This window comes from Adiantum capillus-veneris, chromosome 1 (genome assembly GCF_014529385.1).
Source record: "Adiantum capillus-veneris isolate H3 chromosome 1, ASM1452938v2, whole genome shotgun sequence".
In the NCBI taxonomy this organism is placed as follows: Eukaryota; Viridiplantae; Streptophyta; class Polypodiopsida; order Polypodiales; family Pteridaceae; genus Adiantum; species Adiantum capillus-veneris.
Genome location: NC_140931.1, coordinates 136582696 through 136609695, shown reverse-complemented (window position 1 = coordinate 136609695; position 27000 = coordinate 136582696). Strand labels below are relative to the sequence as shown.

Here is a 27000-nt window from a genome sequence, read left to right as displayed (position 1 = left end):
CAGATAGAATGGTACATGAAATCTAAAAAAACATCTCAAGAAATGCTTTTGAAACTTGTAGAATGTTGTCCAAAGTACTCATAAAAATTATAATTTTTCACTTTTGTACACAACCTCAATAGCAACTACACTCATGAAAAGCACCTACGTGAAACAGCAGTCGATGTTTTAATAAATGTGGTAATCTAGTTGAAGAAAAAATTGAGCATCGTGCATGCAATAATCCATGGTAACTATTTATATATGTGTTTCACATTTTTACAATTTTTGTATGAAGAAAAATTTATTTGTGGTTAGAATTAAATATAGAAAGATGTGTAGGTCAAATATACAATGTTTATGAATTCAATTAATGACCACATAACATATTCAGTTCATTTTAATTTGCAATGTCTTATAATGCATATATACTAGATCAACAACTTCATTACTTAAGGTGATACTATCTGATGGTAATGCAAGCCACATTTGGTGATTTATGTTATATCCCAAAAACTTGCACATGTTGTAATTCTTATTTTTTCTTTATCAAAGATTAGCTTAAAATAAAGTCCATTTTGGATTTTTTCATCCATCTCACTTATTGTATACAACTACCTCATATGGACACAATTGGAATATTTATATACACACTTTCATTAGTATTTCATAGTACTTTCATAGCAAAATTCTTTGCATTTAAGTGAGCTTAAATTACAAGACACTTGTGAGTTTGAAACTTTGAAAAATGCTTAGTTGATGGGTATTGACATATAGATACATTATAGACCTCAAGTTTTTTCCCATAACTTCATCATGTTAATAAAAGAGGCCTTGAATGACCAAAAAATTTCTCTTTGTTAGTGTTTTCAAATTTTGGATTATTTTATTATTAAAAAAATCTAGTCTCATAATTACGAAGCTCAATTCTTTGCTATAATAAGTTTTTTTCCTATCCATACACCTTAAAATCTATGCAAAATCTCATTTTGATAAGAAGTTAATTTCAATTTATGAAAATTTTGTCAAACCTGAACTAAATTTTTATGATTTTTTAATCTTAAAACTTGTCATCGTAATCTTAATTTGGTATCAATTTTAACAAAATAAAAAAAGTTTGGCTATGTTCTTTACCTCATCAGTGACCTAAAGTATGAACATGACCTATAAATATTTTTTTTAGCTTCATCAAGTAATTATGACAAATTGTTGAAAAAACAGGACACTTAAATGTATTAAGACACTTGTGTCCAATTACATAACTATTGTTAAAAATTTTGAAAACTCCTGATTTAAGCAAAGGGATAAGAAATTAAAGTCTCTTGTAAATCTTAAAAAGGGATGAATTTACGAAGAACGTGCTTAAAATTTTATAATTCTCAACACGGACAAGAAGTTAAGGAAAGGGTGTTTTTTTTACTTGTATATCTTTTACTAAGGCAAAACCAAAGGAAACTCAAAAGGACTCAAAAGGTTGAATGGATCATTAGAATATGGCTCTTAAAAGTCAAGGCTCCACCTTTCCAAAAATGACATGATTTTTTTCCGTCTTCGATACTTGAGGCACATGTGCCCAACGCTAAGAAATGAACAACCTTTCATACTTCTCCCCTAGGGTTTGTTAAGCTTATTATGCTCACTTCAAACTATAGAAGTAAGGTGTGCATAGAAAAGAGAGAATCTATCTTTATGCATGGTGATGAAAAGAGAGAAAATCAATTTGCCTTGAGACCTTACTATACTCACTAGATTACATGTAGACGTTTTGATTTCTACAAGTTTACTATTATAGCATGTCTCCATAAAACAACAAAACTAGCAATAAGTGGTCCCAAGAAGCTCCATATTCTCTTCATCAATATATGCCAAATTATCGCCATCATCAGCAAACGATTGCAAGCCGAGTGGGGCTACATGTGACATGATTGATGATTTCAAAACCACTTTGATTATGCATGTCAACATTTCTAAAAAGACTCATGTCCTTGTATGTTTAGGTGGCAGCGTTTCATTTTGTGCATGAACATGTCCAACAATTAGAGTAAATGGTGTCTTGTGAGAATAATAATTGGCATCGATGTCAAGTTTGTAGCATTGTGCTGTCAATTCCGGCCTTGAGAACAATCGGTTCTTGTAGGCAATGACATGGCCTTCTTGCATTAAGACCGCACCCAAACTACGACCACAAGCATCACAATATACTTCAAATGACTTCTGCAAGTCAAGCAAAGTCAAAACTGGTCCCGTAGTCAATTTCTCTTTCAATGTCTCATCAGTTTGCATCAATGCTCCAATTCATAATTTTATTAAAACACTCTAATCCCTTGGAGAGCAGCTCATTTGCATAACAAAATGGGGTTGAAAAAAGGCATGCATGCTTTTGCAATTGGTATGAAATAGTAACTCACAAAAAAGCTATTCAGAATATTGTCAGAGCTTACCCAAAACTTTGAAGCCCATATCTTCCTCAAAAAGTTTGCTAAGAAAAGTCCAAAAGCATATAACGATGGTCAAGGTACTTATGCGCACCGTTCATTCCGCTAGGCCCACATCTTTTCAGGCAAAGTTAAAAGGAAAGAAAGCCGCAGATTAGTGTTGAGCCTTTACAAGATACATCACTACCGTTTCCGTGCTGACAGGGCCACCCCATAGATCCTCTAAAAAAGGCATCTTGTAAAAGGACCTTTTAAATTTGAAGGCCCTATTTGAAATTTTATTCGGGTACTTATATGCCCAAAATTCCAAGTCACAATGCACCTCTATTTAGAGTACACAATACACTTTTGACGATTTTTCTCCAACAGCAGGCGGAAAAAGGCATTTCTTTGATGTAAGGGGTGGTTGAAGCACCCTTTACATTTGATGTGAGAGAACATAGGAGGACCCTTTGAGCTCTCACTTTTGAAGTGGGCCTATGACACTCACAACTCTTTCAAAGGGCTTTCTAATATCACCTTAAGAGGGTCTACGGAGGAGCCCTCTCCGTCGAGGACAGCATATGTTTTAGCGTCTTTTTAAAAGCAAAACTATGAAAGGGGAATATGAAAAGAGAATTTTTTGCCCAATTGCTTTGCACGAGTAACAAATTTATGGAGCATTTTTGTGCAGTGTTGTAGAAACATAAATGGGCCGAGTGTACAGATACAATGGGAGGGTGCCTGCATTCTCCGAGGTCGACCGTCTTTACGCAGCCAATTAAACGTCACCACCTGAGCTAAGACAAAGTGGCACATGGGGAGTGTCACAGGGATGGCCTCTTTTGGGCTGCATTGTGCAAAAAAATGACTTCTCAATTGGCCGTCTTGCTTGGACTAGCCCGTTTATCGCCCTTCAAAAACCGGGGCAGGTTGAGGAGGGAGTTCACACGCACTACCCCTTCCAAGGCAGACCATTCATCGTCATCGGCTGTGGAGAGACAGTCTCCTATACTGCGCACAGAATGCGATCCCTCCGCCGCAGTCGGCGCTCTTGTCTGCACCTGGAGCTCCATTGTCTGCTTTTGCTCATTTGGATCGCTCAAAAGCACTCCTCCATTTACAGCACGCAGTGTATTAGAGCGACCAAATGAAGCATCCTCCATAGTTCCATCCTTGTACTCTTCCCTTTCTGGGGAGTGTTCACATTGTCCGCCTTCAACGTGGGCACCCTCAGTAGAGCCAGGTTCACACCTGGGTACCCCTCTCTCTGGTTTGGCGTTGGACGGGTGCAGGTAGAGGCACACCACGGCACAGTCATCCACCTTGGAGTTGGGATATTTGAGGCGCCAGGCACGAACCGCTGCCTCCACAAGAGCACGAGCTGCGGTAGCGCGTGTGGGGGCACCATGCACCACATCCACCACCTCCTTGTTGCTCAGCACATCCCAAACCTGTCAACAAAATTTAAACAATGTAAACCAGTCTAGCTACCAGAAGTGAAGGATAAGAGTGAAGGAACTGACAAGCCTCTTGAAATTAGTGGAGTTTGACTTTGTATTTTATATATAAAGAGGTGGGTTTGCGTGCATGTCTATGGGGAGAGAGGAAGAAAATTTTAGATAAGAGACCTCAGTGATCTATTCAACGCGAGAGAGAGAGAGAGAGAGAGAGAGAGAGAGAGCTCACCCCATCCGTAGCAAGGACAACAAATTGGTCATTCGGAGTGAGCTTGCGACGTGTGACCTCGGGCATGGAAATGAGACCAAAGTCTTTGAGACAAAAATCCCCAAATGCTCTCGCCATGGCCAAGCCTGGTGCATCGTCATAAGGAAGCCACACTCTGGCCACTTCCGGCTCATCCTCTAATGCAAACACGCGCCCTTTGCACTTCAATATCCTCTCTGCCTCCTCTGTAATACATATACACAATCAAATTTAGCACAAGCTATTTTGCATTGATTTTTTATTATTTTTTTAAAGAGAAGAATTTAGATTAAAATGGAAGGAAGATACACCAAATTGTTCCCCAAAGGATGGCAAAGGGGAAATCCCAAGGAATAAAAGAAATTACGAGTATGCTGAGAAACCCAGTTGGATTGAAAGCATGGCATGGAAAATGCAGAAATTACAATTTGACCCTAACATTTAGTCCAAAAATGTAAAAGTTGAGCAAAGTTACTTTTAAGGAAGACCTTCCTCAAGGTCAAAACCACATTTTTTAAGTGGACAACATGAAATGAAATACCATAGCTAGCAAGATGTATAAGGTTAAAAGACCCACATGAGCACTAATAAGAGCTGAGTCCCACCTAGCATTGGTGGCATTAATAGGATGGTATTAATCTTGGTAGTTAGTGGTCGTACTAAATCACTTCAGTATTGATACTTTCAAGGAAAGCTGGAAGTGCTACAAGTCACCTGGAAGAGAGGAGCCTGAGGTGCTTACCCGCTCAATATAGCAGCAGATGGACACATTGGTGCCACATGCAAGGCAGGTGGACACTAGGACAAGACATGCATGGCAGTTGGTGTCATGCACCAGGCGACCCATAAACTGCTATTTTCAGCCCAGGGCTACCCCACACAGAAGACACTGGCAGCAGAGCAAATAGCCACTTGTCAAAACAGCCCACCACATGCTCAGTTAGATAGGGAAGGTGTTGACAAATGGCACATTTACCATGTATCAACACACGCACACGCCCACGCATCTATTTAAAGGGTTGAACAGCCTGTTGTACAGATCCTTTTTTACTCTCTCTCTCTCTCTCTCCCCGTCTCTGTGTGTGTGTGTGTGTGTGCACTCGCTTGAACAGGGCGCCATCTTTCCTAGCGAAGTTTTGTAACGATTACAATATAAATTGAATAAAGAAATACCAATAGCGCCTAATTAGGGGCCAGTACTGCGTAGGAGAGGAACTCCGCGTTTCCGTCTTTCCTACCCTGTGTGTGTGTGTGTGTGTGTGTGTGTGAGAGAGAGAGAGAGAGAGAGAGAGAGAGAGATTTCACACAATAGACACGGAGGGGTGAAATTCCACTCCCAAATGCAATGACCCTGATGCCCCTTTCGGTATTTCTTTTATATTGTTATTCAGAGAGTACCAACTACCGAAAGGAGCATTCTCGCAAATCTGCAACCGCAAGACCGAGAAGAGCCTCCCCCAAGGCTCTTATTAATAGGCCACGGGCCAAAAAGCTTCTAAGTACAAAAAGCTAGCATTAGCCAAAAGTAATTGTCAAAAGCTCAACGCCCAAAAGCATCTTCCTGGCTCACGACAAAACTGCCATGACCACAATTTTTGGGATTCCGTACATGGCTGCCACATCATCTCCTAAGTCATCAATGCAAAGTATTCATCTTTAGGGTATCTGCCACATCATAATTGTTGTAACATGAAGACACGGAGGGCTAATCGACCAAGATGTTAAATTCAATTCATACCATATTGGTCATGCACTCAACACACATACAAAAATACACACACATACATCTTAAACATAAATCCATTTCAATATCTATGGCTCAGAGTAGTTGTTATATACCAAACAACGTTTTTTTTCATAATTTACGTATCATATTTTACGTATTTATCTACCTTGCCGATGGCCATAGTAAGTCAGCGAACAGCGACGTGGAGAGAGGCTAAAGTTGACTGACTCCTTGCATATAGGAAGGATCCTCACTATGTCCAGCACATGAAAGCTCACTATAGGAAGGATCCTCACATGACTCCTTGCATATAGGAAGGATCCTCACTATGTCCAGCACATGAAAGAGAGAGCCATGAAGACTATTTTCAAGCAATGGCAGGATTTGGCCGGCTCTCGAAACCCCCAAATCAAAGTAATAGTTCCAAAGGTGAAGGTTCCTTTTTGCAAATAGACAATACATAAGTGGGGATACTAATTTTCCAAGTTTCATGGGGAAGATTTCTATTTTCTCTAAAATGGCAGGTCGAAGAGAACCCACGGATACACAATGGGGTTTCTAAATCCAATATGCGAAGTAACAATAGTGGCACGCCATGAAACAATAGTGGCATGAATGAAGAATTGCCACGCATGCAAGGTCCTTTTCATAAACTCAATTTTTGAATGTAGAAGGCATTGCACCTACTTTTGATTCAGCCTTTGGAGGAACCGGAAATACACTACAAGGAAGGAGGCCAAAAAGTGTCAAGCTTGACACTTTTTGCAGTCCTCAAGATGAGAAGGCCTTGCCTTGATGCATCTTTTTCTGAATGAAATTTCACACAAGCATCCAAAGTCCAAAAAACTTCCTCTTTCTTGATGGAAAATGCTCAACAATGGTGGTCTACTCTCTTATTCCGAGGCCAAGCTCCTAGAGCATCGCTCGAACTTGAACAGCTTTTTGCATCTCTATGGTCGACTCCATCTTTCGAAGCAAATGTTCTCTCGACTTGGAATCAATTACTTTTTAAAGAGGAGGATAACCTTCGGGACTATGATCATAAATTTTGGAACTCTTGTCTTCCTATAGCTTGTTTCCAACTAGTTACCTTGGAACAGCAACTAGAGACGTATAGTTTTATATACCTAGATGAATCCAGGATAAGCCCAGATTCACCTTTGAAGGAAAGTACAGGGTATAGACCCGTGGTAGTCACCCACAAGACAAAATACCCATCAGCTCCATCATGCATAGTATTGACTAAATACCACGACATCCCCACTAACGTCGTCAACGCCCAATAGTGGGTGGTGTTGTATTTCTTAAGAGCTCAAATATTATTGATTTAAGCAAAAGGTAAGCAAAAGGCCACAATCATTAAGCAATTGATGGCCAGTGCACAGGACGGGTACAATTCCCTTGTGGAGAAGCTAACTTTCGGCAAGAAGAAGTTCCAAGATTAAACCAAGAACAAGTATATACCTATATAAATCCAGGATAAGCCCAGATTCACCCTTGAAAGCAAGTGTAAGGTATAGACCCATGGTAGTCACCCACAAGACAATATAACCATCAGCTCCATCATGCATAATATTGACTAAATACAACGACATCCCCACTAACATTGTCAATGCCCAGTAGTGGGTGTAGAATTGGTCTTAACATATGCTTCCAAACACAAAATTCACCACACGCACACACACATGAGGTTACATCAACACAAAGTTTGAAGTACTGAGTTTTTGTCATCACTCTGGAGATCAATGCCAAACTCAGTCATAATAAAGCCTAGCACTAAGAGAAACATTCAATCAAAAAAATTAGCACAGAAATGAGGTAGTTGATAGGGCATGCGTACCACCAAAGATAGAAAGGATTAGCACAATATGAACTCGTCGTAACTTGGACAAAACTTCACAATGTAAAGTCTGCATGTCCGCTATATGAATAAAAAAATTTACCTAGTTGAATCCAGGATAAGCCCAGATTCACCATTGAAGAAAGTGCAAGGTATAGACCCATGGTAGTGGAAATGCTTCAAATGCACAGAAGTGGGACATAAGTGTACCAAATGCCCTAATAAAACTCTCAAGACAAACCCAAGACCTCTACGGAGGAGCACAAGGGCCAAAACCGATGGCTGAAAGGATCAAGGGACTAGTCAATCCTAGTTGTACCTGCATCAGCAGTTTCATAGCTAATTGTTTTTTAAAAAATTATGTCCAAAGATGCATCAAGAACTCTCCTGGGACGAAAAAGCTTTTGTTGGTGGAAGCTACAACTGAAAATTCTCAATTTGTTTTTGAAAGAAGGATCAGACAAATCCAATAACTGGTCTCCAAATACTTAGTGGTGATACACTTAGATATTTACCTGTAAGAGCAAAAAGGTAGATCTTTCCAAATTATTTGGGGATGGGCCAAGGGTGATTTCATGATGCTGATGGAGTGAAGGGTGGAATTGGCAAATAACCCTCGGGTTTGGGATCTATACCATAAGACCTTTGGTTTTAGAGCTTCCAAGGGAAACGGTCAATCACGTCGTTCAACAACAATTGATTTGGTGCAATGCTTGTTGCACAGAGGGGAACACTCCACTCTCTTGTTAACGGATTGATCAATGTGTGACCATAGTAGTCACCATTGTGTTCTTTAGCACACCTAAGGTGCTAAGCTCACAATCCTTTACCCATGACAGCATTCCCTTTTTGTACATGTGAGTGCTCCCCAAGTATCCATAATCCACACATGACAAGATGGCAAGTCAAACATGCACACAAACAATATAAGGAATAGGCATTTGACCCAACTCCGAGCCATAGAGCCGAACTGGCTCACCCCCACGCTTGAGAGCATACAACTACTCCGGCCTGATGCCTCACCTCAAGGATTGGTGTCCCACAACACAAACGCAAACCCTAGCTGGGGTGTGCGGGCACGCAAGGGTCTTTAATCCAAGGGTGTGGTGGTCATCATGAAACTTGTTTCAGCATGTGTGAAACCTTGGACCTCCTAAAACATTTGTGAAATGCTCCACATGAAACTCCAGCTGCAACGCCCCTTAGCTTTACTATGGCCCACAAAGTTGAGCCATTTTGGACAATGGATTCCTCTTTATGCTTAACATTTCAATCCAACATTTCGTCTCCTTTATCCTATGGGGTGAAACGTTTTTTATAGAAACTCCATGTTTTAGAATGAAGCATTTTGGGGCGAAAACATAGCTCCGAAACGTTTCGCTATGACAATTGCTTTGGCCACACAAGATAGCTCATGAAGGAGCCTTCGATCCTATTTATAGGAGTCATTAAGGACCCTTCTTAACCTTCTTTAGATGAGGGTGTGTTCACATGCAGAACACATTCATACTCGTCGGACATTGCTCAAGCATCCACAACAGTTTCCTCGATAATAAACTAGAACCGACTCTTCAACAACAACATCAACTCCCAAGTCACAACTGACTGAGGTCTATGTTCCACTTCGTTGGGTACACTAAATAAGAGGCCCAACGAAATCGTTTTACCCTTTGGCTTCGAGATGCAAAAATGAGGGGGATATGTGATTTGACACTGGAATTTTCATTGAGACCCCTACTATCTTGCTATTCCTCTCAAAGGTATAAAACAAAAGACGTCTTCACATAATTGTGTAGTGTGTGAGATACATCCTCCGATAGCAAGACAAACAGAATTATAGTTAAATAGGTCTTCAAGGTTGTGTATCCTTGGGGAAGGATCCTTCAACGATTGTAAGCAACGGTCTAGGTTCTTCATGCCCATGTTTACCAATGGTCTAGGTTCTTCATGCCCATGTTTACCTCATAAAGTAATGATTCTGTCAACTAGCCTGCAATGTCCAAAAGGTCGCATAAAAGGCACCCAAGACCAAGGAATGGGATGTAGCCCAACATATCATGCAAGCGTATGCATCCAAGCATAAGACGTGTGTATAGGATGGGCAAGCATAAACTACATGGGTCACAACTTCGTTGGCAAAGCAATGTCTGCCAAGGGTTGGTATATGCTAACAATGCCATCTTTGGGGGGCAAGAACACATGTGATGCCATGATGTTGGAGTAGATAATGTTAGGGTAAGCCCAACTTGTGGCACCATGTGGGAAAGCCCTCTAGTCACCTAGGAAAAGATAAATGATGAGATGGTCCAATAGCAAGAGGGTGCAACCTCTCTAGCCAATGATTGTAAAGCACCAAGCCTATATTGGAGGCTATTTTCAATAAATCGATTGTACTTTGAACTCTATCATTGTGTCTATATTCTCTCCCTTTATGCTCTTGCAAATTGGTGTAGCCTAACCCTAGTCTCCATCTCTCCAACCCTAACCCTAACACCATAGTTAAGCTAAAGCTTCATCCACCATAGCCTAACGCTAACCATTGGCGATTAGGGAGTATGCTTCCGCATTAACTAACCCAACAAGTGGTATCAAAGCTGATGGTTTCGTGCCTAAGCCTCTCGCTCTACGGATCTCTATTGTATTGGGCACGAGCATGCTCCACTACCCTTTGTTGATTAGGTGAGGAGAAACTCGCAATTAGCATTTCGAGATTCATATTATTGCATTGTGTGTGCACAATTTTCATCGCTTTATTGTGCTTATTTTCAGCTTGTTTCATTGCATCATAGCTTTCACTATAACCATTATCATTTGGAGCAATGTGTGTTGTGCGCGACGCATTTCTTGAGAGCTTTCTACAGAGCCCTTAAGTGTGATTTGCAAAAAGTTCAAGCTCTCAGATGAGAGTGCAAAAATCCCTTCACTTTAAGCCTCTGCAATTCTTGCACTGCAGCAATTCTGGCTCGTGTGTATGTGCTTTTGAAAGCATTTAATTCTCAAGCATCCAAGTTGTTTTGCTTTTTAAGAGGTCTCACCAGGACCACATAGGAAGGGCCCGACTTTTGATGCCAAGGTCAAAACCCACTAAAAGGGGCACTCACACAACTGAGTGACGGTGACATAAGGCAATAAACCAAGCGAACATGAAGACTGCGCTCACTTCATGCTTTGCAACGAGCCTGCAACGATAGATTGACCAATTCTGGGCTAGCCACGTCACTAACTTGTAGTCCTCATTTTCTTGCCGCCCTGCTTTGTCGGTCCCAACCTCGCGCCACCAACTCTGCCTACGCAATACGTTCTGCTCGCATCGAAGTCGCGTCATCAACTCTGTCAGTCCCAACCTTGCGTCACCAATTCTGTTTGTGCTCACCCCTGCAACTCGCCACTTCACTAGCGTGCACTCAGAGCCGGACGTGAGGAGGCAATAATCCCATTCTTGAGTCTCTGTCGAAGTCCGTCCCCTATACAAACCTCTTTCTCACTCTGAATCCCGCCTATTGCCTTGTGGCCAAGCTCCAAATCTCCTTAGCGTTTAACCCCTCTTCCCACAGTGGTACTTTAAGAGGAGATTTCAAGCTTAAAAGCCTCTCGTTTAGAAGCTTCAAAGTCTCCAAACGAGATGCATTCCCCACGGACTACTTCAACCGCCGCCCAAAGTCCATCCATATCCTCCAAAAGCCTCTTTCCCACGGGCAGAAACTTCTCCAAGACTCCAAGCACCTTCATAAGAGGTAGTTCCTACAAAGGCAGAAGCTAAATACCTTGACAACACACAACTCAAGTCTCTGGCACTTGGCCTTATTTTCCACCTCAATGGCAATGCAAGCCATAAGAGAAATGTATGTGATATTCGTGTATGGAATCACAATACTCGCGTCGCACATGGGTTCTAGACATTGCCCGAAGGAGTCCTTCGTGGTAAGACCGCCCATCATTATGAGCACGCGTACAAGCACACAAAATGATAAGTATTTGTGCATTACAACATTGGCCATGAAGAATGCATCCTTGAAATTCTAGACCAATGAAGATAATAAGGAGGAAGACAATGACATAACGATAAAGGTAACAAACACAGACAACATGAAGACCCTACAACAATAACAACATCAAGATAACGACAACAAACAAACAACCTACTGCAGATTTGTGTGGGAAAAAATTCCTCCAAACTACAAACAACAATAACCCTATGAATCTGTGTGCACTCAGTTGTAGGTCACCCTCATTTGTGATAGGGAAGCTATGTGTGTGTCTACCCTTGTGATTGGGAGTCTTGTGTGCTTACCCATTTGTGCCAGGGAAGGCTTGTGTATCTACCTACACCATGATGTTTGTGTGCCTACACCCTTTGTGTCTAGGCAAGGCAAATTTGTGTTCGAGGGAAGACAATTTGTGTGAGAGCATTTGTGTTATGTGCAACAATACCCTTATCTCTGTGAAACCTATGTGTTTTCCATGTGAACCAAAACACATAGTCTTTGTAAAACCCCAAGTTTGGCTTAAGGGAGCGATTATTAGGGTAAGCCCAACTTGTGGCACCTTGTGAGAAAGCCCTCTAGCTACCTAAGAAATCATAAATGATGAGATGGTCCAATAGCAAGAGGGTGCAACCTCTCTAGCCAAAGATTGTAAAGCACCAAACCTATATTAGAGGCTACTTTCAATGAATAAATTGCACTTTGGACTCTATCATTGTGTCTATATTCTCTCCCTTTATGCTCTTACAAATTGGTGTAGCCTAACCCTAGTCTCCATCTCTCCAACCGTAACCCTAACACCATGGTTAAGCTAAAGCTTCATCCACCCTAGCCTAACGCTAACCATTGGCAATTAGGGAGTACACTTGTGCATTAACTAACCCAAGAGATAAAGAGATCCGCTAGCACATGGAACGAGAGTTAATAAATCAGCCGAGTTAAGGCTAGCTTAAGCCGTTGGGCCATAGAGGTGCTCAAATGGTACTATCCACGGGGTACCATGTGACTATCATACTACATTGCCCATGTGCACTTACCTTTCTGGCACTGCCCATGTGGATTGTACATGGAGCATTGCCCATGTGTATGGTATTTCCAATGTTGCATTGTACAAGTGGCACCAACCATGTGAATTGCCCGACTACCCATGTGGCATTGCCCACTTGGCACAATCCATGTGGACGTGTGGCATGTGGTGTTGTCCATGTGTCATCACCCGCTAGCATTGGGCCGTCCATACGGCACTATCCTTGTTGTGCTGCCACAACCATGTGGCACTATCCATATAGATTGCCCATGTTGCACTACATGTACATGTGGCATTGCCTATGGGGACTACCCATCTAGTACTATGTGGCATTGCCCATGTGGGGATGCCATCGCTAATGTGGCATTGCCCAAGTGGCAAAGCCATGTAATGTAGCACTATGCACATAGTCAGCCCATGTGGCTTGCTTAAGGTGGAGGTACCTTCGAGGAAGTTTCCACAAGGTGGAGTAAACTCCACGAAGTTGCCTTTGTAGGTGGATTCAAGAGGACTCTTCCAAGAAGTTTCAACAAGGAGGTGGAGTAAAATTCCACAAAGTTGTATAACTTCTTCGGGGAATCTTCCGAGAAATTGGCCTCCGAAGGAAAACTGCCAAACAAATGGTCAGGATGAACTAGGATGACCTTCCAGCCTGGTGCCACATTGGTGAAGGAGTACATGTACCATGCTACCATCTACAAAAAGGAACGTTTTCATTGTATCATGGGACCTACGTACAGTTACTGAATCTCAGGCACATGGCTGCATGTTGTTGCATCATACATGTGTTGCCTAAACAGAGTATTATTCACCTAATGCTGCAACCTATGTGTTGCACAGGCACCAAGCTAAGCCTTTGCCCAATCCTGCACCCTATGTTCTCCCAAGCTGAGCCATTGTTGCACCACAACCATACATTCACAACTGCTCTAAAGGCATTGCAAGTCAGAAGGAACGATCTGCAAAGGACTGTCCATCTTATGCATTTCTCTTGGCTAAAGCAGAGGCACTCAAGGCGCCAAATATTGGTATAGGAACACTATCATGGAGCCAGGACAGACTTGGCAATTGCCGCCTAAATGTAGGCACCTGTAGCTACTTCATAGAAGCCATATTTTGAGCTTGAAAAGATGCCATAGAATACCCTTTGTGCTGCAGTAACACTGCCCCTGACGGCCACATACATCTACCCCAAGAAGGGTCTCCCATTCGCTGGGGATAGGTCAGAGTGGTGCTGCCTAGAATCAGCCCTCAAAGCGGCTATCTATGGCAGCAAAGAAAGTATGACCTAGGTATTGAAAAAAGACTCCTGACTGACTGGCTTCCTCCCAGGCCTCTCATTGCATCAAGAACACAGCCACCTAGGTGATAAGACAACCGAAGGGCCATGGCTGGATACGTGAATAGCCATTTAGTCTGGCTTTCGACAGAGGAGACTCAATGGCATGCTCTCTTATTCAAACCTATCCATACCAATAGCACCACGTGACTCCTCAACCACCACACATGAGAACCCATTTAAACAAATAGAAAGACAAAAACGCATACCATAGACTCTCACCACCTTGCATGTGCACCATGTATGTGCCTAAAATTTCATCTATAAAATGAAGTATAAATTTATTGTAGCAAATTTTTATGCATCAAGGTGTTTCAACTATTGTGCAAAGTTACTTTTCTCTCTCTCTCTCTCTCTCTCTCTCTCTCTCTCTCTCTCTCTCAGAACAGGGCCGCATAATGTAAGAGAGAGAAGTTATAACGTCGTGGGTTTCTGTGGGAGAGTGTTTTTTTGTTGGGGGCCCGGGGGGGGGGGGGGGGGGGGGGGGGGGGAGGGAGAGAGAGAGAGAGAGAGAGAGAGAGAGTTTACTGGGAAGGTTGGGTTTGAGGTCGACGGTGAGCTGGACGGCGTGAAGCGTGTGGTGGTCGTCTGCTGACAGCGTTGCCAGCACCGCTCGAGAGTCGCCCACGTTTCCGATAACCAGCTCCTCGCCCTGCAGCCACACACACACAGTTACAAAAACTCTTATAGCTCAGCTCACACGTCACGCCACTCCAACGCATCATCAATCGTACAGTACCGTAAAACTCCCCTCCACTCTTTTCAAACAAGCCTTGAAAGCTCAGCCCATTGCATACCTTGAAGGCTTGATGCTTTTAAGGGTTCGTCCGTACCCCAATATTATTTGTTACGTTTCAACTTGCATAATTGCATTTCCCTTTTGTATTTTGAGGGGGAGTAAATTTACTACCTTCAATGATGATTTCCATTGCACTCCAATAATAAATTAAAGACCATCACATTCCACTTCACTTGGGCCTTGCTTTCCAATCCCCTCTTTGAGAGTGCCATCAGAAAGCGAGAAAATAAGAAGAAGAAGTTTTGTCGCTAGGGAACCATCCAAAGCGAGCTATAGCTAATTGATATACAAGATTCACCTCGAGCTCCAAGGAGAATAAGATCCTTTTGAGTGACAAAACGTTGCCCCTTTTTGCATGTGATTACACATGATCTATCTTGGATCTTCCAAATCCTTTATAAAATCATGTTGCTTTTGGCCCAAGGAACAATGTAAATATATTAGGCATAAGCTAACTACACACACACACACGCACGCACGCACAATCTCTCTCCTTCTCCCAAAGAAAGAGTAGCTAAATCTATATTTCTATATACTATTGATATTTCGATATCGATACTTCGAGGGGGAAGGGATTCCGGCAACCCCCTCTTCCTACATCCATCCGATGAGTGTGCATTGGGCTACCCAATGAATGTGTGCGCGAGAGAGAGAGAGAGAGAGAGAGAGAGAGAGAGAGGGAGGGAGGTGCCTAGTGTGCATTGGGCTACCCAATGTGTGTGTGTGTGTGTGTGTGTGAGAGAGAGTGAGAGAAAGAGAGAGAGAGAGGTGCCGCTACTACAGACTAAGGTTTGAAATATCTATATCTATACTATCAACTGCAACCCCCTCTCTCCAATCGCCATGTGTCATACTCTCCTTCGTCCATCACAAGAGTGTGCATTGGGCAGAGATCATTGTGAGAGTATGGGAGGGAGAGAGAGAGAGAGAGGGAGGTGTGTGCCGCTGCTACAGAGACAGGTTTGAACCCCTAATTTACAAGTCACATGACGCACCAGCAAATGACTTATTAAAAGCAAAAAGGACTATCGTGCCTTAAATATCGACGTGCGCTTTCCATGTAATGGGAAAGGCACATGAGCTGTATGTACTATGGTTATGCTTTACAGGAGCACAAATGAGTACAACTTTAAGCTAAAGAACCATGCCATGTGGGATGAATTAATTTTTAGTGCAATCTCCACGAAAATGAAACCACCCAGATGACGCAATACACACAAGGTTGCCGAACATATATTTATTTATTTGTTTCTTTCTTTATATTTTTATATATTAGCGTAACAGCAACAATAGTCCTCTACGCATACATTTATTGATCCTTCTTTTTTTTTCTTTTTTTTAAACACCACCCCATAAGCTCGCTGCATCATTTGACTCAGAACAATAATCAAATATATACAAATGGTATATACCTTAATAAGGTCAGAATACTTAAGAATATTTAGAAGTTAACAAATTACAAGAGAGGATAAAACACTCGCAAGAATACAAAAGCAAGGGAACAATAAAACAGAGAATGGAAAAACTGAATCGCTTTATTCATTGCTAAACAAAACTAGATGAAAAAACAAACCATTATTCACTTAAAAATGCTTTCAGAAAAGGCATAAGCAAAATAAGATAAAGAAGCATAAATGGTGCTAAGGTACCCCCCACATGGAGGGGGGTAACTGTAAAAGAGATACCGATTTGATTTGATGTGCTGAGCCTCGGGCGTACGCGTAGAGGGTCGGGAGTAACGTTCTTTTTGCAACTGCACCTCAAAGAAGTGCAATTAGTGGAAGGGGGAGGGGGTAACTTAAAAGAGTCCCCCCCCCCCCTCAATTCCCCCCCCCTTGTAGGGGTCCCTTAATTTAGGTTCTTAAAACAGTCAACCCCCCTCCCTTTAGGGTTCCCTTAATTTAGGTTTTACATGCCAACAAAGAATCGAAACAATGTACAAGCAAAAGGAGTGCGGTAAAACAAAGAGCTGAAAAACATCAAGAGTACACCATGCTGAGTTGACAACATACAAATGGCCTCTCTTACGCATGCGTGCACACGGGGCCCACACCAACTTTACTGTTTGTGAATTACATCAGAATTACAACCCTTCAAGCACAACATGCATGAGATTGTGTTGAAAGAGCAATTGTGAGATTACCCTTGTGGGAGCTACAAGGCCCTTTTGTCTGGAAGTGAGTTTGATACACAAGTGACTAAGGAATCAAGACAATACAATGGCATAACATTATTCACTAAGAAGTCAACAAGAGACAAACGCATCTGAATCAAGACTTTTGTTCCATAGACCATCCCAACAAAAAAAAAAAACAATTAGTGACCTTAAAATTGCCACCATTCCACTTTCCCAACCATACAAAAGTATGGTGGGCGGTATGCTTTTAATTACGTGGCTCAAACTTAACAAAAAATCCTTGAGAGACCGTGCTTATTTACCTCGATAATATTTGTCTGCTCAATGGTTCTCTTCCTTGCTTAGTCCTAGTCGTTACCGGCCAATAATCATTTCATACAAGCTCAAAATCTATAAAGCTCTTTTTCAAAGAGGCTATTCAAACGTCAGCTACATGGTCTGAGACTTTACTAGCATTTTACGATGAAAGTTCAAGAAACCTTTGACATTCTCAAGAAGTGAATTCAAAACAATTCATATTGTTTGGTAGGATATCACATCTTTGCCAAAAAATATCTAGAATTATGTGACCAAAACCATGAGCTCTCGAGGTCCATTTTCCGCTCTTTTTTTTCCTCTCGTGCTATTGACATTGATATATTTTGTCCACAATAAATTGTGTTCATTTTTTTCTTTCTCTAGAACTAGTCAAACCTTGTCTCCTTTAGTAACTAGATGGTGATATTTGCACCGTTTTGAAGGCAAGGCTTGTTTGGTTGAGATTTGAAGCTAACACCTCATCATCCATCAGGCTACTCTCCTTTGAGTCAAGTTTTTTGCCCATAAAGCACAGAAAGGAAGAACTAAAAAGATGTTCAAAATCACCTAGCATGTTTCAACTATGCATCTCAATAGCGGTACTTCGCCATTTCGTGAAGCAATAGGCAACATGAGCACCAAACTTTATTCAATATAGGATTGTGTGTATTGATATTATAGCCCTATTACACCTCTTTGCCCTCACAAAGGAATTTTCGAAAGCAAACCTATCCATGCCTAAGCACCTCTCTCATACTCGCACAAGATAACTAGCCCACAAGCCTTTCACCATCTTACAACCTGGTTCCCTTGTAGTTCTCCGTTATCGATTTCCTAATAACAGGAGATTCTAAAGCTTGAAGCCAACAATTATAGCAATAAAATTTACCCATCTTTTAGACTTCCCTATTATGTTTTGGTTTTCAGCACCAACAATATCCACCAAAAAAAAATCCTATAATAATTTATAGAAAAAGCCAAACGCACCGATGTACATCAAGCTAAAGAACTAAACTAGATCTAAGTCAAAAGCACCAATGTGCTTCGAGCTAAAGAACTCAACTAGATCTTAGCGGAAACCACGGTTCACAATCATGAGAAATAGTGCAAATAAACTTCCTTCTATAGAAAGTCATATATATATGCAAGGAACCCAACACAGAGTTGCTCTTTGAGCGTGTTCACAAAAAGCCGTGATTAGTGTCTCAAAATATTTTTCAATCGATGTGCCCAAAAACAAGCAAATTTAACCACATTTTAGCATGTGAATCACTCAAAAAAACACTGATTGGTTATCTACTTTGTCCTTTTTTGCATTTATTAAATACACGATCTAAGTAAAATTGCTAATAAACATGCTAATTTAGTTTGCCATAAGAGCGGGCGTTTTTGTCGTAAAGTTAGAAAGGATGATTACATGGGCGATATGGTAATGTTGTGGTCACACAAAGCATAGTTATCAGTAAGATCTTACTGATGCAACTACGCCAATATCGGCATAGTTGCAAAAGGCCTTGCATAGTTGCATATAAGGCAAATAACCTGTGCCATGCATGATGCACAGTGATTTCAAAAAGTAACGGATAACTATGCATCGTGTGACCACTCACGTTATTAAGGCAACAAGGCCAAAATGGGCATAGTTACAAAAAAGTTGCATATAAGACAAATACCTGGATGAGCTGCATATAAGACAAATACCTGGATGTGACCATCCATAAGGCATAGTTATTTCAAAAAGCAGCTGATAATTGTAAATCGCGTGACCACTCCCTTAGTGTAATTTTCTTGCATCAATATATGCATGGCAAGATACAATGTTGTTTTAAATAAAACTACCTTTTCTATCACGCTATTCTATTAAATGCAAGGATGTGTGTTCAGAGCCATATTAGCCAGAAGAGCACCTTTACTTTTACTTGCGACAAGGAATATATTTTAATGAGCACAATATTTTTTTCTAGAAAAATCCCGGCCTCGTTAGAAAACGTGCTTGAAAAATAAAATAAGATGCATTCTATCTAGGAGCACATTCACACGTGATGTTATGGAAAAGGGTTACCTGCTTGAGGAGAGTAACGGCAGTGGTGCCGCTGCAGAAGCAGTCAATGGAGGGATGTCTGTGCAGGTCGGTGTCCATAGCCTCGAATGCCTCGAGGAACGACTCCCTCCACTTCTCATACATCATCCCCACTCCTGCTGGTTTTCTCAACAGAAAACCACAACAAATTTCAACTAAAAAATGAGCTACATCCAATTACCCCTAATTACCTCACTCTACAATCTGATTGGTCCTTAATACACATGCATAATGATACCTAAAATAGCCAGTAAAAATTTGATGATTAAACCCAACCCCTTCTCAAAATCAGCAGAGCTCACCATCATCAAACTGCTCTTGCCCTTTCAAGCTATTATTGTCACTGGACTTTTCGTCGGTTCCTGCCTCCTTCAGTGTAGCCGCTTCCGGCGAATTGGCCCACTTCAAATTCAAGTCTAGTTCAGCAGCTGCTCCTGCTTCTTGTAACACATTGTCACCCCTCATCTTAGTTTTCCAAATGGATGCTAGCTTTGAAGGAAGAGAGTCCCTGACTCTCCTTGCCACTAGATGCCCATATGGCCCGTGCCCGTCGAACACTCCGCAAAAAACAGTGTCAGAGCGTGACATGTAGTCCTGGTTAAAAAACAATGGAAAACTCGTACCAAAATACATCCACCTGTAACAGGTACCCAGAATCACAGCTTGGAAGAGAATTATGGACAATACCTGCCAAGCAACCATGGCATCCTGGTTTGTACCCTTCCGACCTTGTTGTGTGAATATGCACACGCTGCTACTCGCACCATTGCGACACATTCGACCAGGGATGCGCGCGAGCAGCTCATTGGTCTTGGCCTCGGCAGCCAGGGCCTCCATGAGTTGCCTCTTCCTTTCCTTTTTCCTCATTTTGGATAATTTGATGCCAGCTTCTCCATCATCGCTGGTGGCGGCGGAGGCATTCGCTTCCGCTGAACAGCATCCCCCCATCTGGCCTAAATGAAGTGGTTCTGAGACGAATTGAGATCAAGTTGCTGAATTATAAGCTCTCTCTCCTAACTGCTGTCTCTTGTATGGGGACTTTCTCTATGTACAGAAGGTGTAATATCTGTGTGTGTGTGTGTGTGTGTGTGTTGGGGGGGGGTAATAAGGAAGAGAGCTGTGCATGCGTAAGGACTGCACTTCTGTGTCTACTTGAGAGAGAGAGAGAGAGAGAGAGAGAGAGAGAGAGCGCGTGAGAAAGTTGGGCAATGTATTTAACATCAAGAAATTGGAGTGTATGTGTGTGTGTGTGTGAGACACTGTGTGTGAGAGAGAGAGCGAGGCTGCGAGAGAGCGAGAACTCCTCTGTGTGTGTGTGTGTGTTTTGCTCAAACAAATCACAGCTTTGTGCGAGGTCAACTGTCACATAATAAACTTTTCAGAAGTTGCAAATCGTAGAGAAAAAGGCTAGGCTAGAAGAAGCATGTGAAAATGTAAAGTGTCTCTGTGCGCTCGGGCCGTAGAATTAAAATGAGTAAATTTTCTGTGCTCGTCGAGCTCTCCCCTTGGTCCTATCGTCCGTGTGGTGAAAAACTCTGTTTTTACAGTTTGGTTTAGGGGACTCCCCCATAAGGCCCCCTGAATTCCCATGGGCGTGCCCGAACAATGTTGCTAAATGAGTATCTTCGATCACCCCATAGCTGCAATTGGAGACATCTAACTAACATAATATGGCGGAAGGCCAAGCATTTTCCACGTGGCACGAGCTGTGAGTTGAAGCCTAGATTCCAAAAAAAACGGCCGTCACCTGCATCTCTCTCTCTCTCTCTCTCTCTCTCTCTCTCTCTCTCTCTCTCTCTCTCTCTCTCTCTCTCTCTCTCTCTCTCTCTCTCTCTCTCTGTGTGTGTGTGTGTGTGTGTGTGTGTGTGCGCGCGCGCGCACTGTGAGTCTGTAAACTGCATCTTGGTGAGAAACCAGTCGTTCAGCTTTTCTCGAAACTCGGGGATGAAGTAGAATTAGCTTGCACGATGTTCAGCATTTCTCGAACTCAGGCTACAGCGGATGGTGTGCCATAATGAAACTCTCTCTCTCTCTCTCTCTCTCTCTCTCTCTCTCTCTCTCTCTCCTTTCCTCTTCCTTCCTTCCGTTGCCCGCACCTGCAAGAGCCTTAGCCTGGTGGAACCGCATCAAATCTTCATGGACATGGCCGTCATGGTGGAGGCAGAGAGCGAGAGACTGGATGAGATCTCGTCCCGCCACAAGTGGCTTCTTTTCATGTCACGCCGTTGCCGCAAGCAACAACCACTCCACTCCACTTCATCAATATCATCCCGAGGCCCGTATATTGAGTAATTTTCCATAGAATCTCACAGGATGCTTGGATGGAATTGACCACCTTACCCATCTCATGACCTTCGATTGGATGGATGTTCAATATTGTTGGAAGAGCTACCTTCCTTGCATGCCCTGCAGGAAATGGAATTGCTCTATATAACAGAGCGTGTGAAGCTCAAAGGTGTGAGGGGTTCTAATGAGATGAGAAAGGTGGAATCGGTACGGCTCCATTAAGGACATGAAAGCATGGACCAGCCACCATTCAAGGACAATATATCCATGCCCTCTCATGCAGCCACCTGCAGTTGACACAACTAATTTTCTTAGAGAGCTACAGCTTCGTGCGGGATAGAGAGTTGATGCTGGAGTGGCAGGGGTGTGGGTCCCTGTGTGTGGCTGCGTTGAGGCAATGCTCATGGGAATGCTATTCTAAAGAGGTAAGTGCAATTGCAGTAATATTAGCATTTGGTGGTTTCAATGTACTGTGTGTGTGGGTGTGTGTGTGTGTGTGAAAAATGGTTGGTTATCATGGTCGTGAGGATGGAGAAAGAGGAGGAGAGGAGGCGATATTGTTGTGATGATGCTTGCTGAATTTGCTCACCGGTGATCAGGGTGATTGTGTTGATTTTGATGTTGCTATTTATGGGTGGCAGTATATGTCCTTTTACGGTCTCAATAGGAGTTCGAAGCTGAAGCCTTGGGAGGAACTGGAAGGACGTTGGAAGCGAAGCTGAAGACCAAGGCAACGAGGGAGATAATCCACCAGTTTCAGAGGTGTGATCAGACATGGTTGTTGCATCTTCTTGAAGACATCATTACAACCCTTCCAGATGATGTTGATGATTTTTTTTAATGATGTTGAGATTTTGGTTGTGAAAGAGGGGCGATAATGGCAGCAACAGACCATGTGGGTGCACGATGCATTTGGTCGTGGCTTAAGGGCGGCACAGGCGAGGAAGGAGGACCTGCCCAGACTCGATGCGAGAGGTGTGGTGGCCAAGGTGTTTAGGCATCAGCCAATAATATGGCACCGTAGGAGAGCTAACGGAATGGGGAGGGCATGCAAGCAATGCTTGAGGTGGTGAAGTTTAACTGATAAGGCAAGGTCGATGTAGGGCATTGGTAATTTGGTAGTGGCCATTGGTGGTGTGATGAGCAAAAGAGCCGAGCACCAGTACTCGGGAGGGTTGGGGATGGTTGTGGTGTGCGGAGGGCAATCTGCAGGTGGCAAGCGTTGGCACTCAGTAGCAACTTGTGGGCAGTGCCGAACAAGACAACACACAATGGAGATGGATGTAGCGCGCACATGGGTATGTTCAATCAAACGTTCTATGCCCTTCAACGGCTACTAACCTAAATGTACTCAACCCCTATCACACTGGGGCAGGAAATCGCTCACCAAACTGAGTTGGTGGCTAGCCGTTTGCCCAACCAGAAGTGGAAGATGGCCTCCAACTCATGTCAGAGGGGCGGGCAAACCCCCCAGCCAACTTTTTCACATGGGTGTCCAACTATAAAAAGGCGAAGCGGGAAAATTTTGATAGAATTTGAGCTCTGACAGTCAACGCAGGAGGCGGACGCTCAAGCACTTGGCTAGCACTGACTGGATGTCTGTTGAGCGTGGTCTCTTTGCTGTGAGCGTGGTGTGATTGCGTTTGCGCGAAGAGAGAGGGGCGGGTGCCCCGATGTAACAAGGGCTTCGCACACACATGGTGAGTGTTCGGCTTGAACCTGAGTGGGCCATGGCATCTTTTGTCATAGCTTTTATAGGTTTCATGGAAAAGAGGCAAAAGCAAGTACGTTGTGAATGCTTTGTGAATGCATGCAGAGGGGGGGCTTCATTATGATGCGTGGGGGCTTCATTATGATGCGTTAGTTCATGGCATGGTACACATCAGTCCAAAAATAAAGTGGGCCACCCTCTTTGAATCCACCGAACGGAGGCCTTGGCTACAGGCAAGAGAGCTAGCAGAGCAGCCACCAAGACAAAGTGGGCAGCTAGCTAAGGCAAAGCAAGACACTGAGCTTGCGGATAACAACCATGGCGCTAGCAAGAAGAGCAAGCTCATTGAGGGAGACTAGAAACTGGCTGGTGGCACTGCAGTTTGCATATCCCCCACCTCTCTCTCTCTCTCTCTCTCTCTCTCTCTCTCTCTCTCTCTCTCTCTCTCTCTCTCTCTCTCTCTCTCTCTCTCTCTCTCTCTCTCTCTCTCTCTCGTGTTTGTATCGTATTGGAAGCCTACACTACAACCTCATGAGCGGTTAAAGCCCTGGAAGCGGGTAGACGAAGAGGCATTCCACACACACACACACACACACACACACACACACACACACACACACACACACACAGTCTCATCCACACCCTAGGCTGTTTTTAGTGGATGCAAAGTGAGGGTGTGTCTCTAGATGCAATGTTGTCTCATGGCATTGATTGTAGGATATGTCCAATAGGGTCAGGGAGGGAGATTGTTTGTCGCTCGTGGGTGCCTTGGTCATCATGTATACCAAATGTGTTGCACTTCATAAAGCACACAAAGTGTTTGAGGAGCTTCCTGTCGGGGATGTCGTCCCTTGAAATGTATCTATTGCGAGATATGCCAGACTTGGGTAGGTCCAAGCAACTTTGGGTCGTTTTCAGCAGATGCAAAGCAAGGTTGTCTCTCCAGATTCAATCATCCACACCCTGAGGGCAATTGTTTGCCACTCTGTGGGTGAGGTGGTCACCATGTATGCCAAATATGGTGCACTTCATAAAGCATACTAAGCCAGGGTGTCTCTCCATATGCATGTTGTCTCATGGAGTGCATTGATTGCAAGATATTTCCAAGAGGGGTTGTTGAAAGAAAATGTTGTGCTTGGCACTACCTTGGTCGACATGTATGCCAAATGTGGTGCACTTTATAAAGCACAAAAAGTGCTTGAGGAGCTTCCTGTCTGAGATGTCATCTCTTGAATGCTTTGAGGTTGCGAAATGGGCAAGTCCAAGGAGCTCTTGAAGTTTTTCAGCGGATGTGAAGTGAGGGTGTCTCTCCAGATGCGATCACATATGCTTTGGACTATTTTCAGTTGATGTGAAGTGAGGGTTCTCTCCAGATGCATGTTGTCTCATGAAGTGCATTGATTGTGGGATATGCACAACTTGGGCAGGGACAATGACCTTTGAGCTGTTCTCAATGGATGCGAATTGAGGGTGTCTCATCCACACCCTAAGCTGTTTTCAGCAGATGCAAAGTGAGGGTGTCTTCAAATGCAATATTGTGTCATGGAGTTCATTGATTGTAGGATATGTCTTAACAGGGTTAGGGAGGGAGAGTGTTTGTCGCTCTATGGGTGCCTTGGTCGTCATGTCTGCCAAACGTGTTGCACTTCATAAATCACACAAAGTGTTTGAGGAGCTTCGTGTCAAGGATGTTGTCTCTTGAAATGCACCTATTGCACGATATGCCAAACTTGGGTAGGGCCAAATGTGGTGCACTTCATATAGCACAAACATTGCTTGAGGAGCTTTCTATCGAGGATGTCGTCTCTTGAAATGCATTGATTCCAGGATATGCCCAACTTGGGTAGGGCCAAGGAGCTCTGGGCATTTTTCAGCCGATGCAAAGCGAGGGTGTCTCTCTAGATGCATGTTGTCTCATGGAGTGTATTGATTGAAAGATATGTCCAACCAGGTCAGGTCAAGAAGAGAGAGAGCACCTAAACACTGTTGGATACCTCTTGCCATTGGCCCCGACGTGGCACTTTGCTCCCACTACAACATTGTTTGTAACGATGCCACAGCTCGAACAGGACAGCGTGCGTTTCCTTCCATGGAATGGAGGCAGGGGTGGAAAGCATATGGTTGCCCCCACTCCCTGGAGATGCAACCACCTTTGCTTGCATGCTGACAACATGGTAGATACCCAAAAAGTTGACATAGGCAAAGATGCAGTCCACATTCATCGGAAATGCCACATTCATAGGGCTACAAGAGGCAATGTGGCCCCCTTTGTTGCATTGGACCAATCCCAAATGTGTTCCACCTCGAGAAGCCTTCCCGATGCCTACCGTCTATAGCGGCCTTGCCATCGACCCATAGCAAGCTCCGAGCCTCTGCAATGGGAAACCAATGAAGAGTTTCCATAAAAGAAGTCATGATGGCAAGCTCCTCCTACCACTAGCCCCAACATCGCACTTTGCTCTCGCCGTAGCACTGTTTGTAATATTGCCGCAGCTCAAGCAACACTGTGCGGATTGCCTTCCATGGAATGGAGGCAAGGGTGGTAATCATAGGGTTGCCCCTATTCCCCGGAGATCAAACCACCTTCGCTTGCATGCTGACAACATGGCGGATACCCAAAAAGTTGACATCGACAAAGACACATAAGGCAGTTGTCACAACGGTCACTTGCCATCAAGCCCATTGTGGATGCTGCTAGAGTGTTCAGCCCGATGAACGACATCCACACGGGCCATGGCGAGCTCCCAACCTCTGCTATTGGAAACCAATGAAGAGTTTCTGTAAATGAAGTCATGATGGTGAGCTCTCCTGCCACTAGCCCCGACGTTGCAATTTGCTCCTGCCAGGACACTGTCTACAATTGTGTCGCAGCTCGAGCACCACTATGCGTGATGCCTTCCACATAATGAAGCCAAGGGTGGCAAGCATAGGGTTCCCCCCACTCCCCGGAGATGCAACCACTTTCACTTGCATGTCGAAAACATGGCGGATACCCAAAAAGTTGACATCTACAAAGACTCGTGTCTGCAATTTTCACAACCGCCGCACACACATATACATGTATCGGTGGTAAGAGCGAGCGAGACCCGCCCCGCCGATAGTCGGGTCGCGCGAGCTAGTGTGTAGAATGTAGTCGGTGTTTATTGGAGGGCCCTCCCTTTGGTAAATGGCGCCCCATATAGCCACGCATTCCTGTAGCTCCAGGCAATGCCAATAAAAAAAAAATCCACCAACATAGGCGTGATTGCGAGGCCCTCCAACCAACCTCATCTTCAGCCGAGGAAGATGAGGCGCCAATGAAATGGGCCCTTCTTTATGAATTTTGGTCCTTAGCAAGCTAGATTAGAGGAAGATGAGGCGCCAATGGAATGGCCCCCTCTCTATTCAGTGACAAGATTGCGCCAATTTTGCCATTATCTCTCTCTCTCTCTCTCTCTCTCTCTCTCTCTCAACCCCGGGGCATGCTCCTCATTTGTCACAGTACCTCTTCTCCCTTAAGTCTGCCTTGACCTTAGCTTTCATGCACACATACAAAGACCCTCCACTCCGTAGGCGGTAGTCCATTAGGAAAAATGTGGACTCTCTTTGGGCCATATAGGATTAAGGTTAATTAAGCTCTAGCCAATAGGAAGAGAGCAATGTATATAAGTCTAGAACCTAAGAGAGTAGAGAGAA

General features: G+C 43.5%; 1 protein-coding gene across 2 annotated transcripts; it reads right to left on the bottom strand.

The window, feature by feature from the left end:
- Positions 1-2785: 2785 nt before the first annotated feature.
- LOC147465633 (putative protein phosphatase 2C 33) lies at positions 2786-20661 on the bottom strand. 2 transcript variants are annotated; one of them, XM_086521054.1, is made up of 6 exons: positions 20016-20661; positions 19631-19922; positions 19311-19444; positions 14544-14667; positions 4083-4306; positions 2786-3847 (listed from the first exon to the last, which is right to left on the bottom strand). In XM_086521054.1, exons 1-6 carry the CDS (start codon positions 20274-20276, stop codon positions 3269-3271), a joined length of 1614 nt encoding a protein of 537 aa, XP_086377180.1. In that variant the 5' UTR covers positions 20277-20661; the 3' UTR covers positions 2786-3268. The 2 variants fall into 2 exon arrangements, with proteins under 2 accessions (XP_086377180.1, XP_086377170.1); XM_086521044.1 differs by having other exon boundaries at positions 19311-19447; positions 20016-20659.
- Between the last annotated feature and the right edge of the window lie 6339 nt (positions 20662-27000).

Bases quoted from the DNA above. Each gene is read 5' to 3' on its own strand.
- LOC147465633 (XM_086521044.1), bottom strand. From the start codon at position 20,276: ATGGGGGGATGCTGTTCAGCGGAAGCGAATGCCTCCGCCGCCACCAGC. The intron at 4,307-14,543 runs GTAAACTCTCTC...TATGTATTACAG, and splicing joins CCTCAAACCCAACCTTCCCA to AGGAGGCAGAGAGGATATTG. The intron at 3,848-4,082 runs GTGAGCTCTCTC...TTTTGTTGACAG, and splicing joins TTGTCCTTGCTACGGATGGG to GTTTGGGATGTGCTGAGCAA.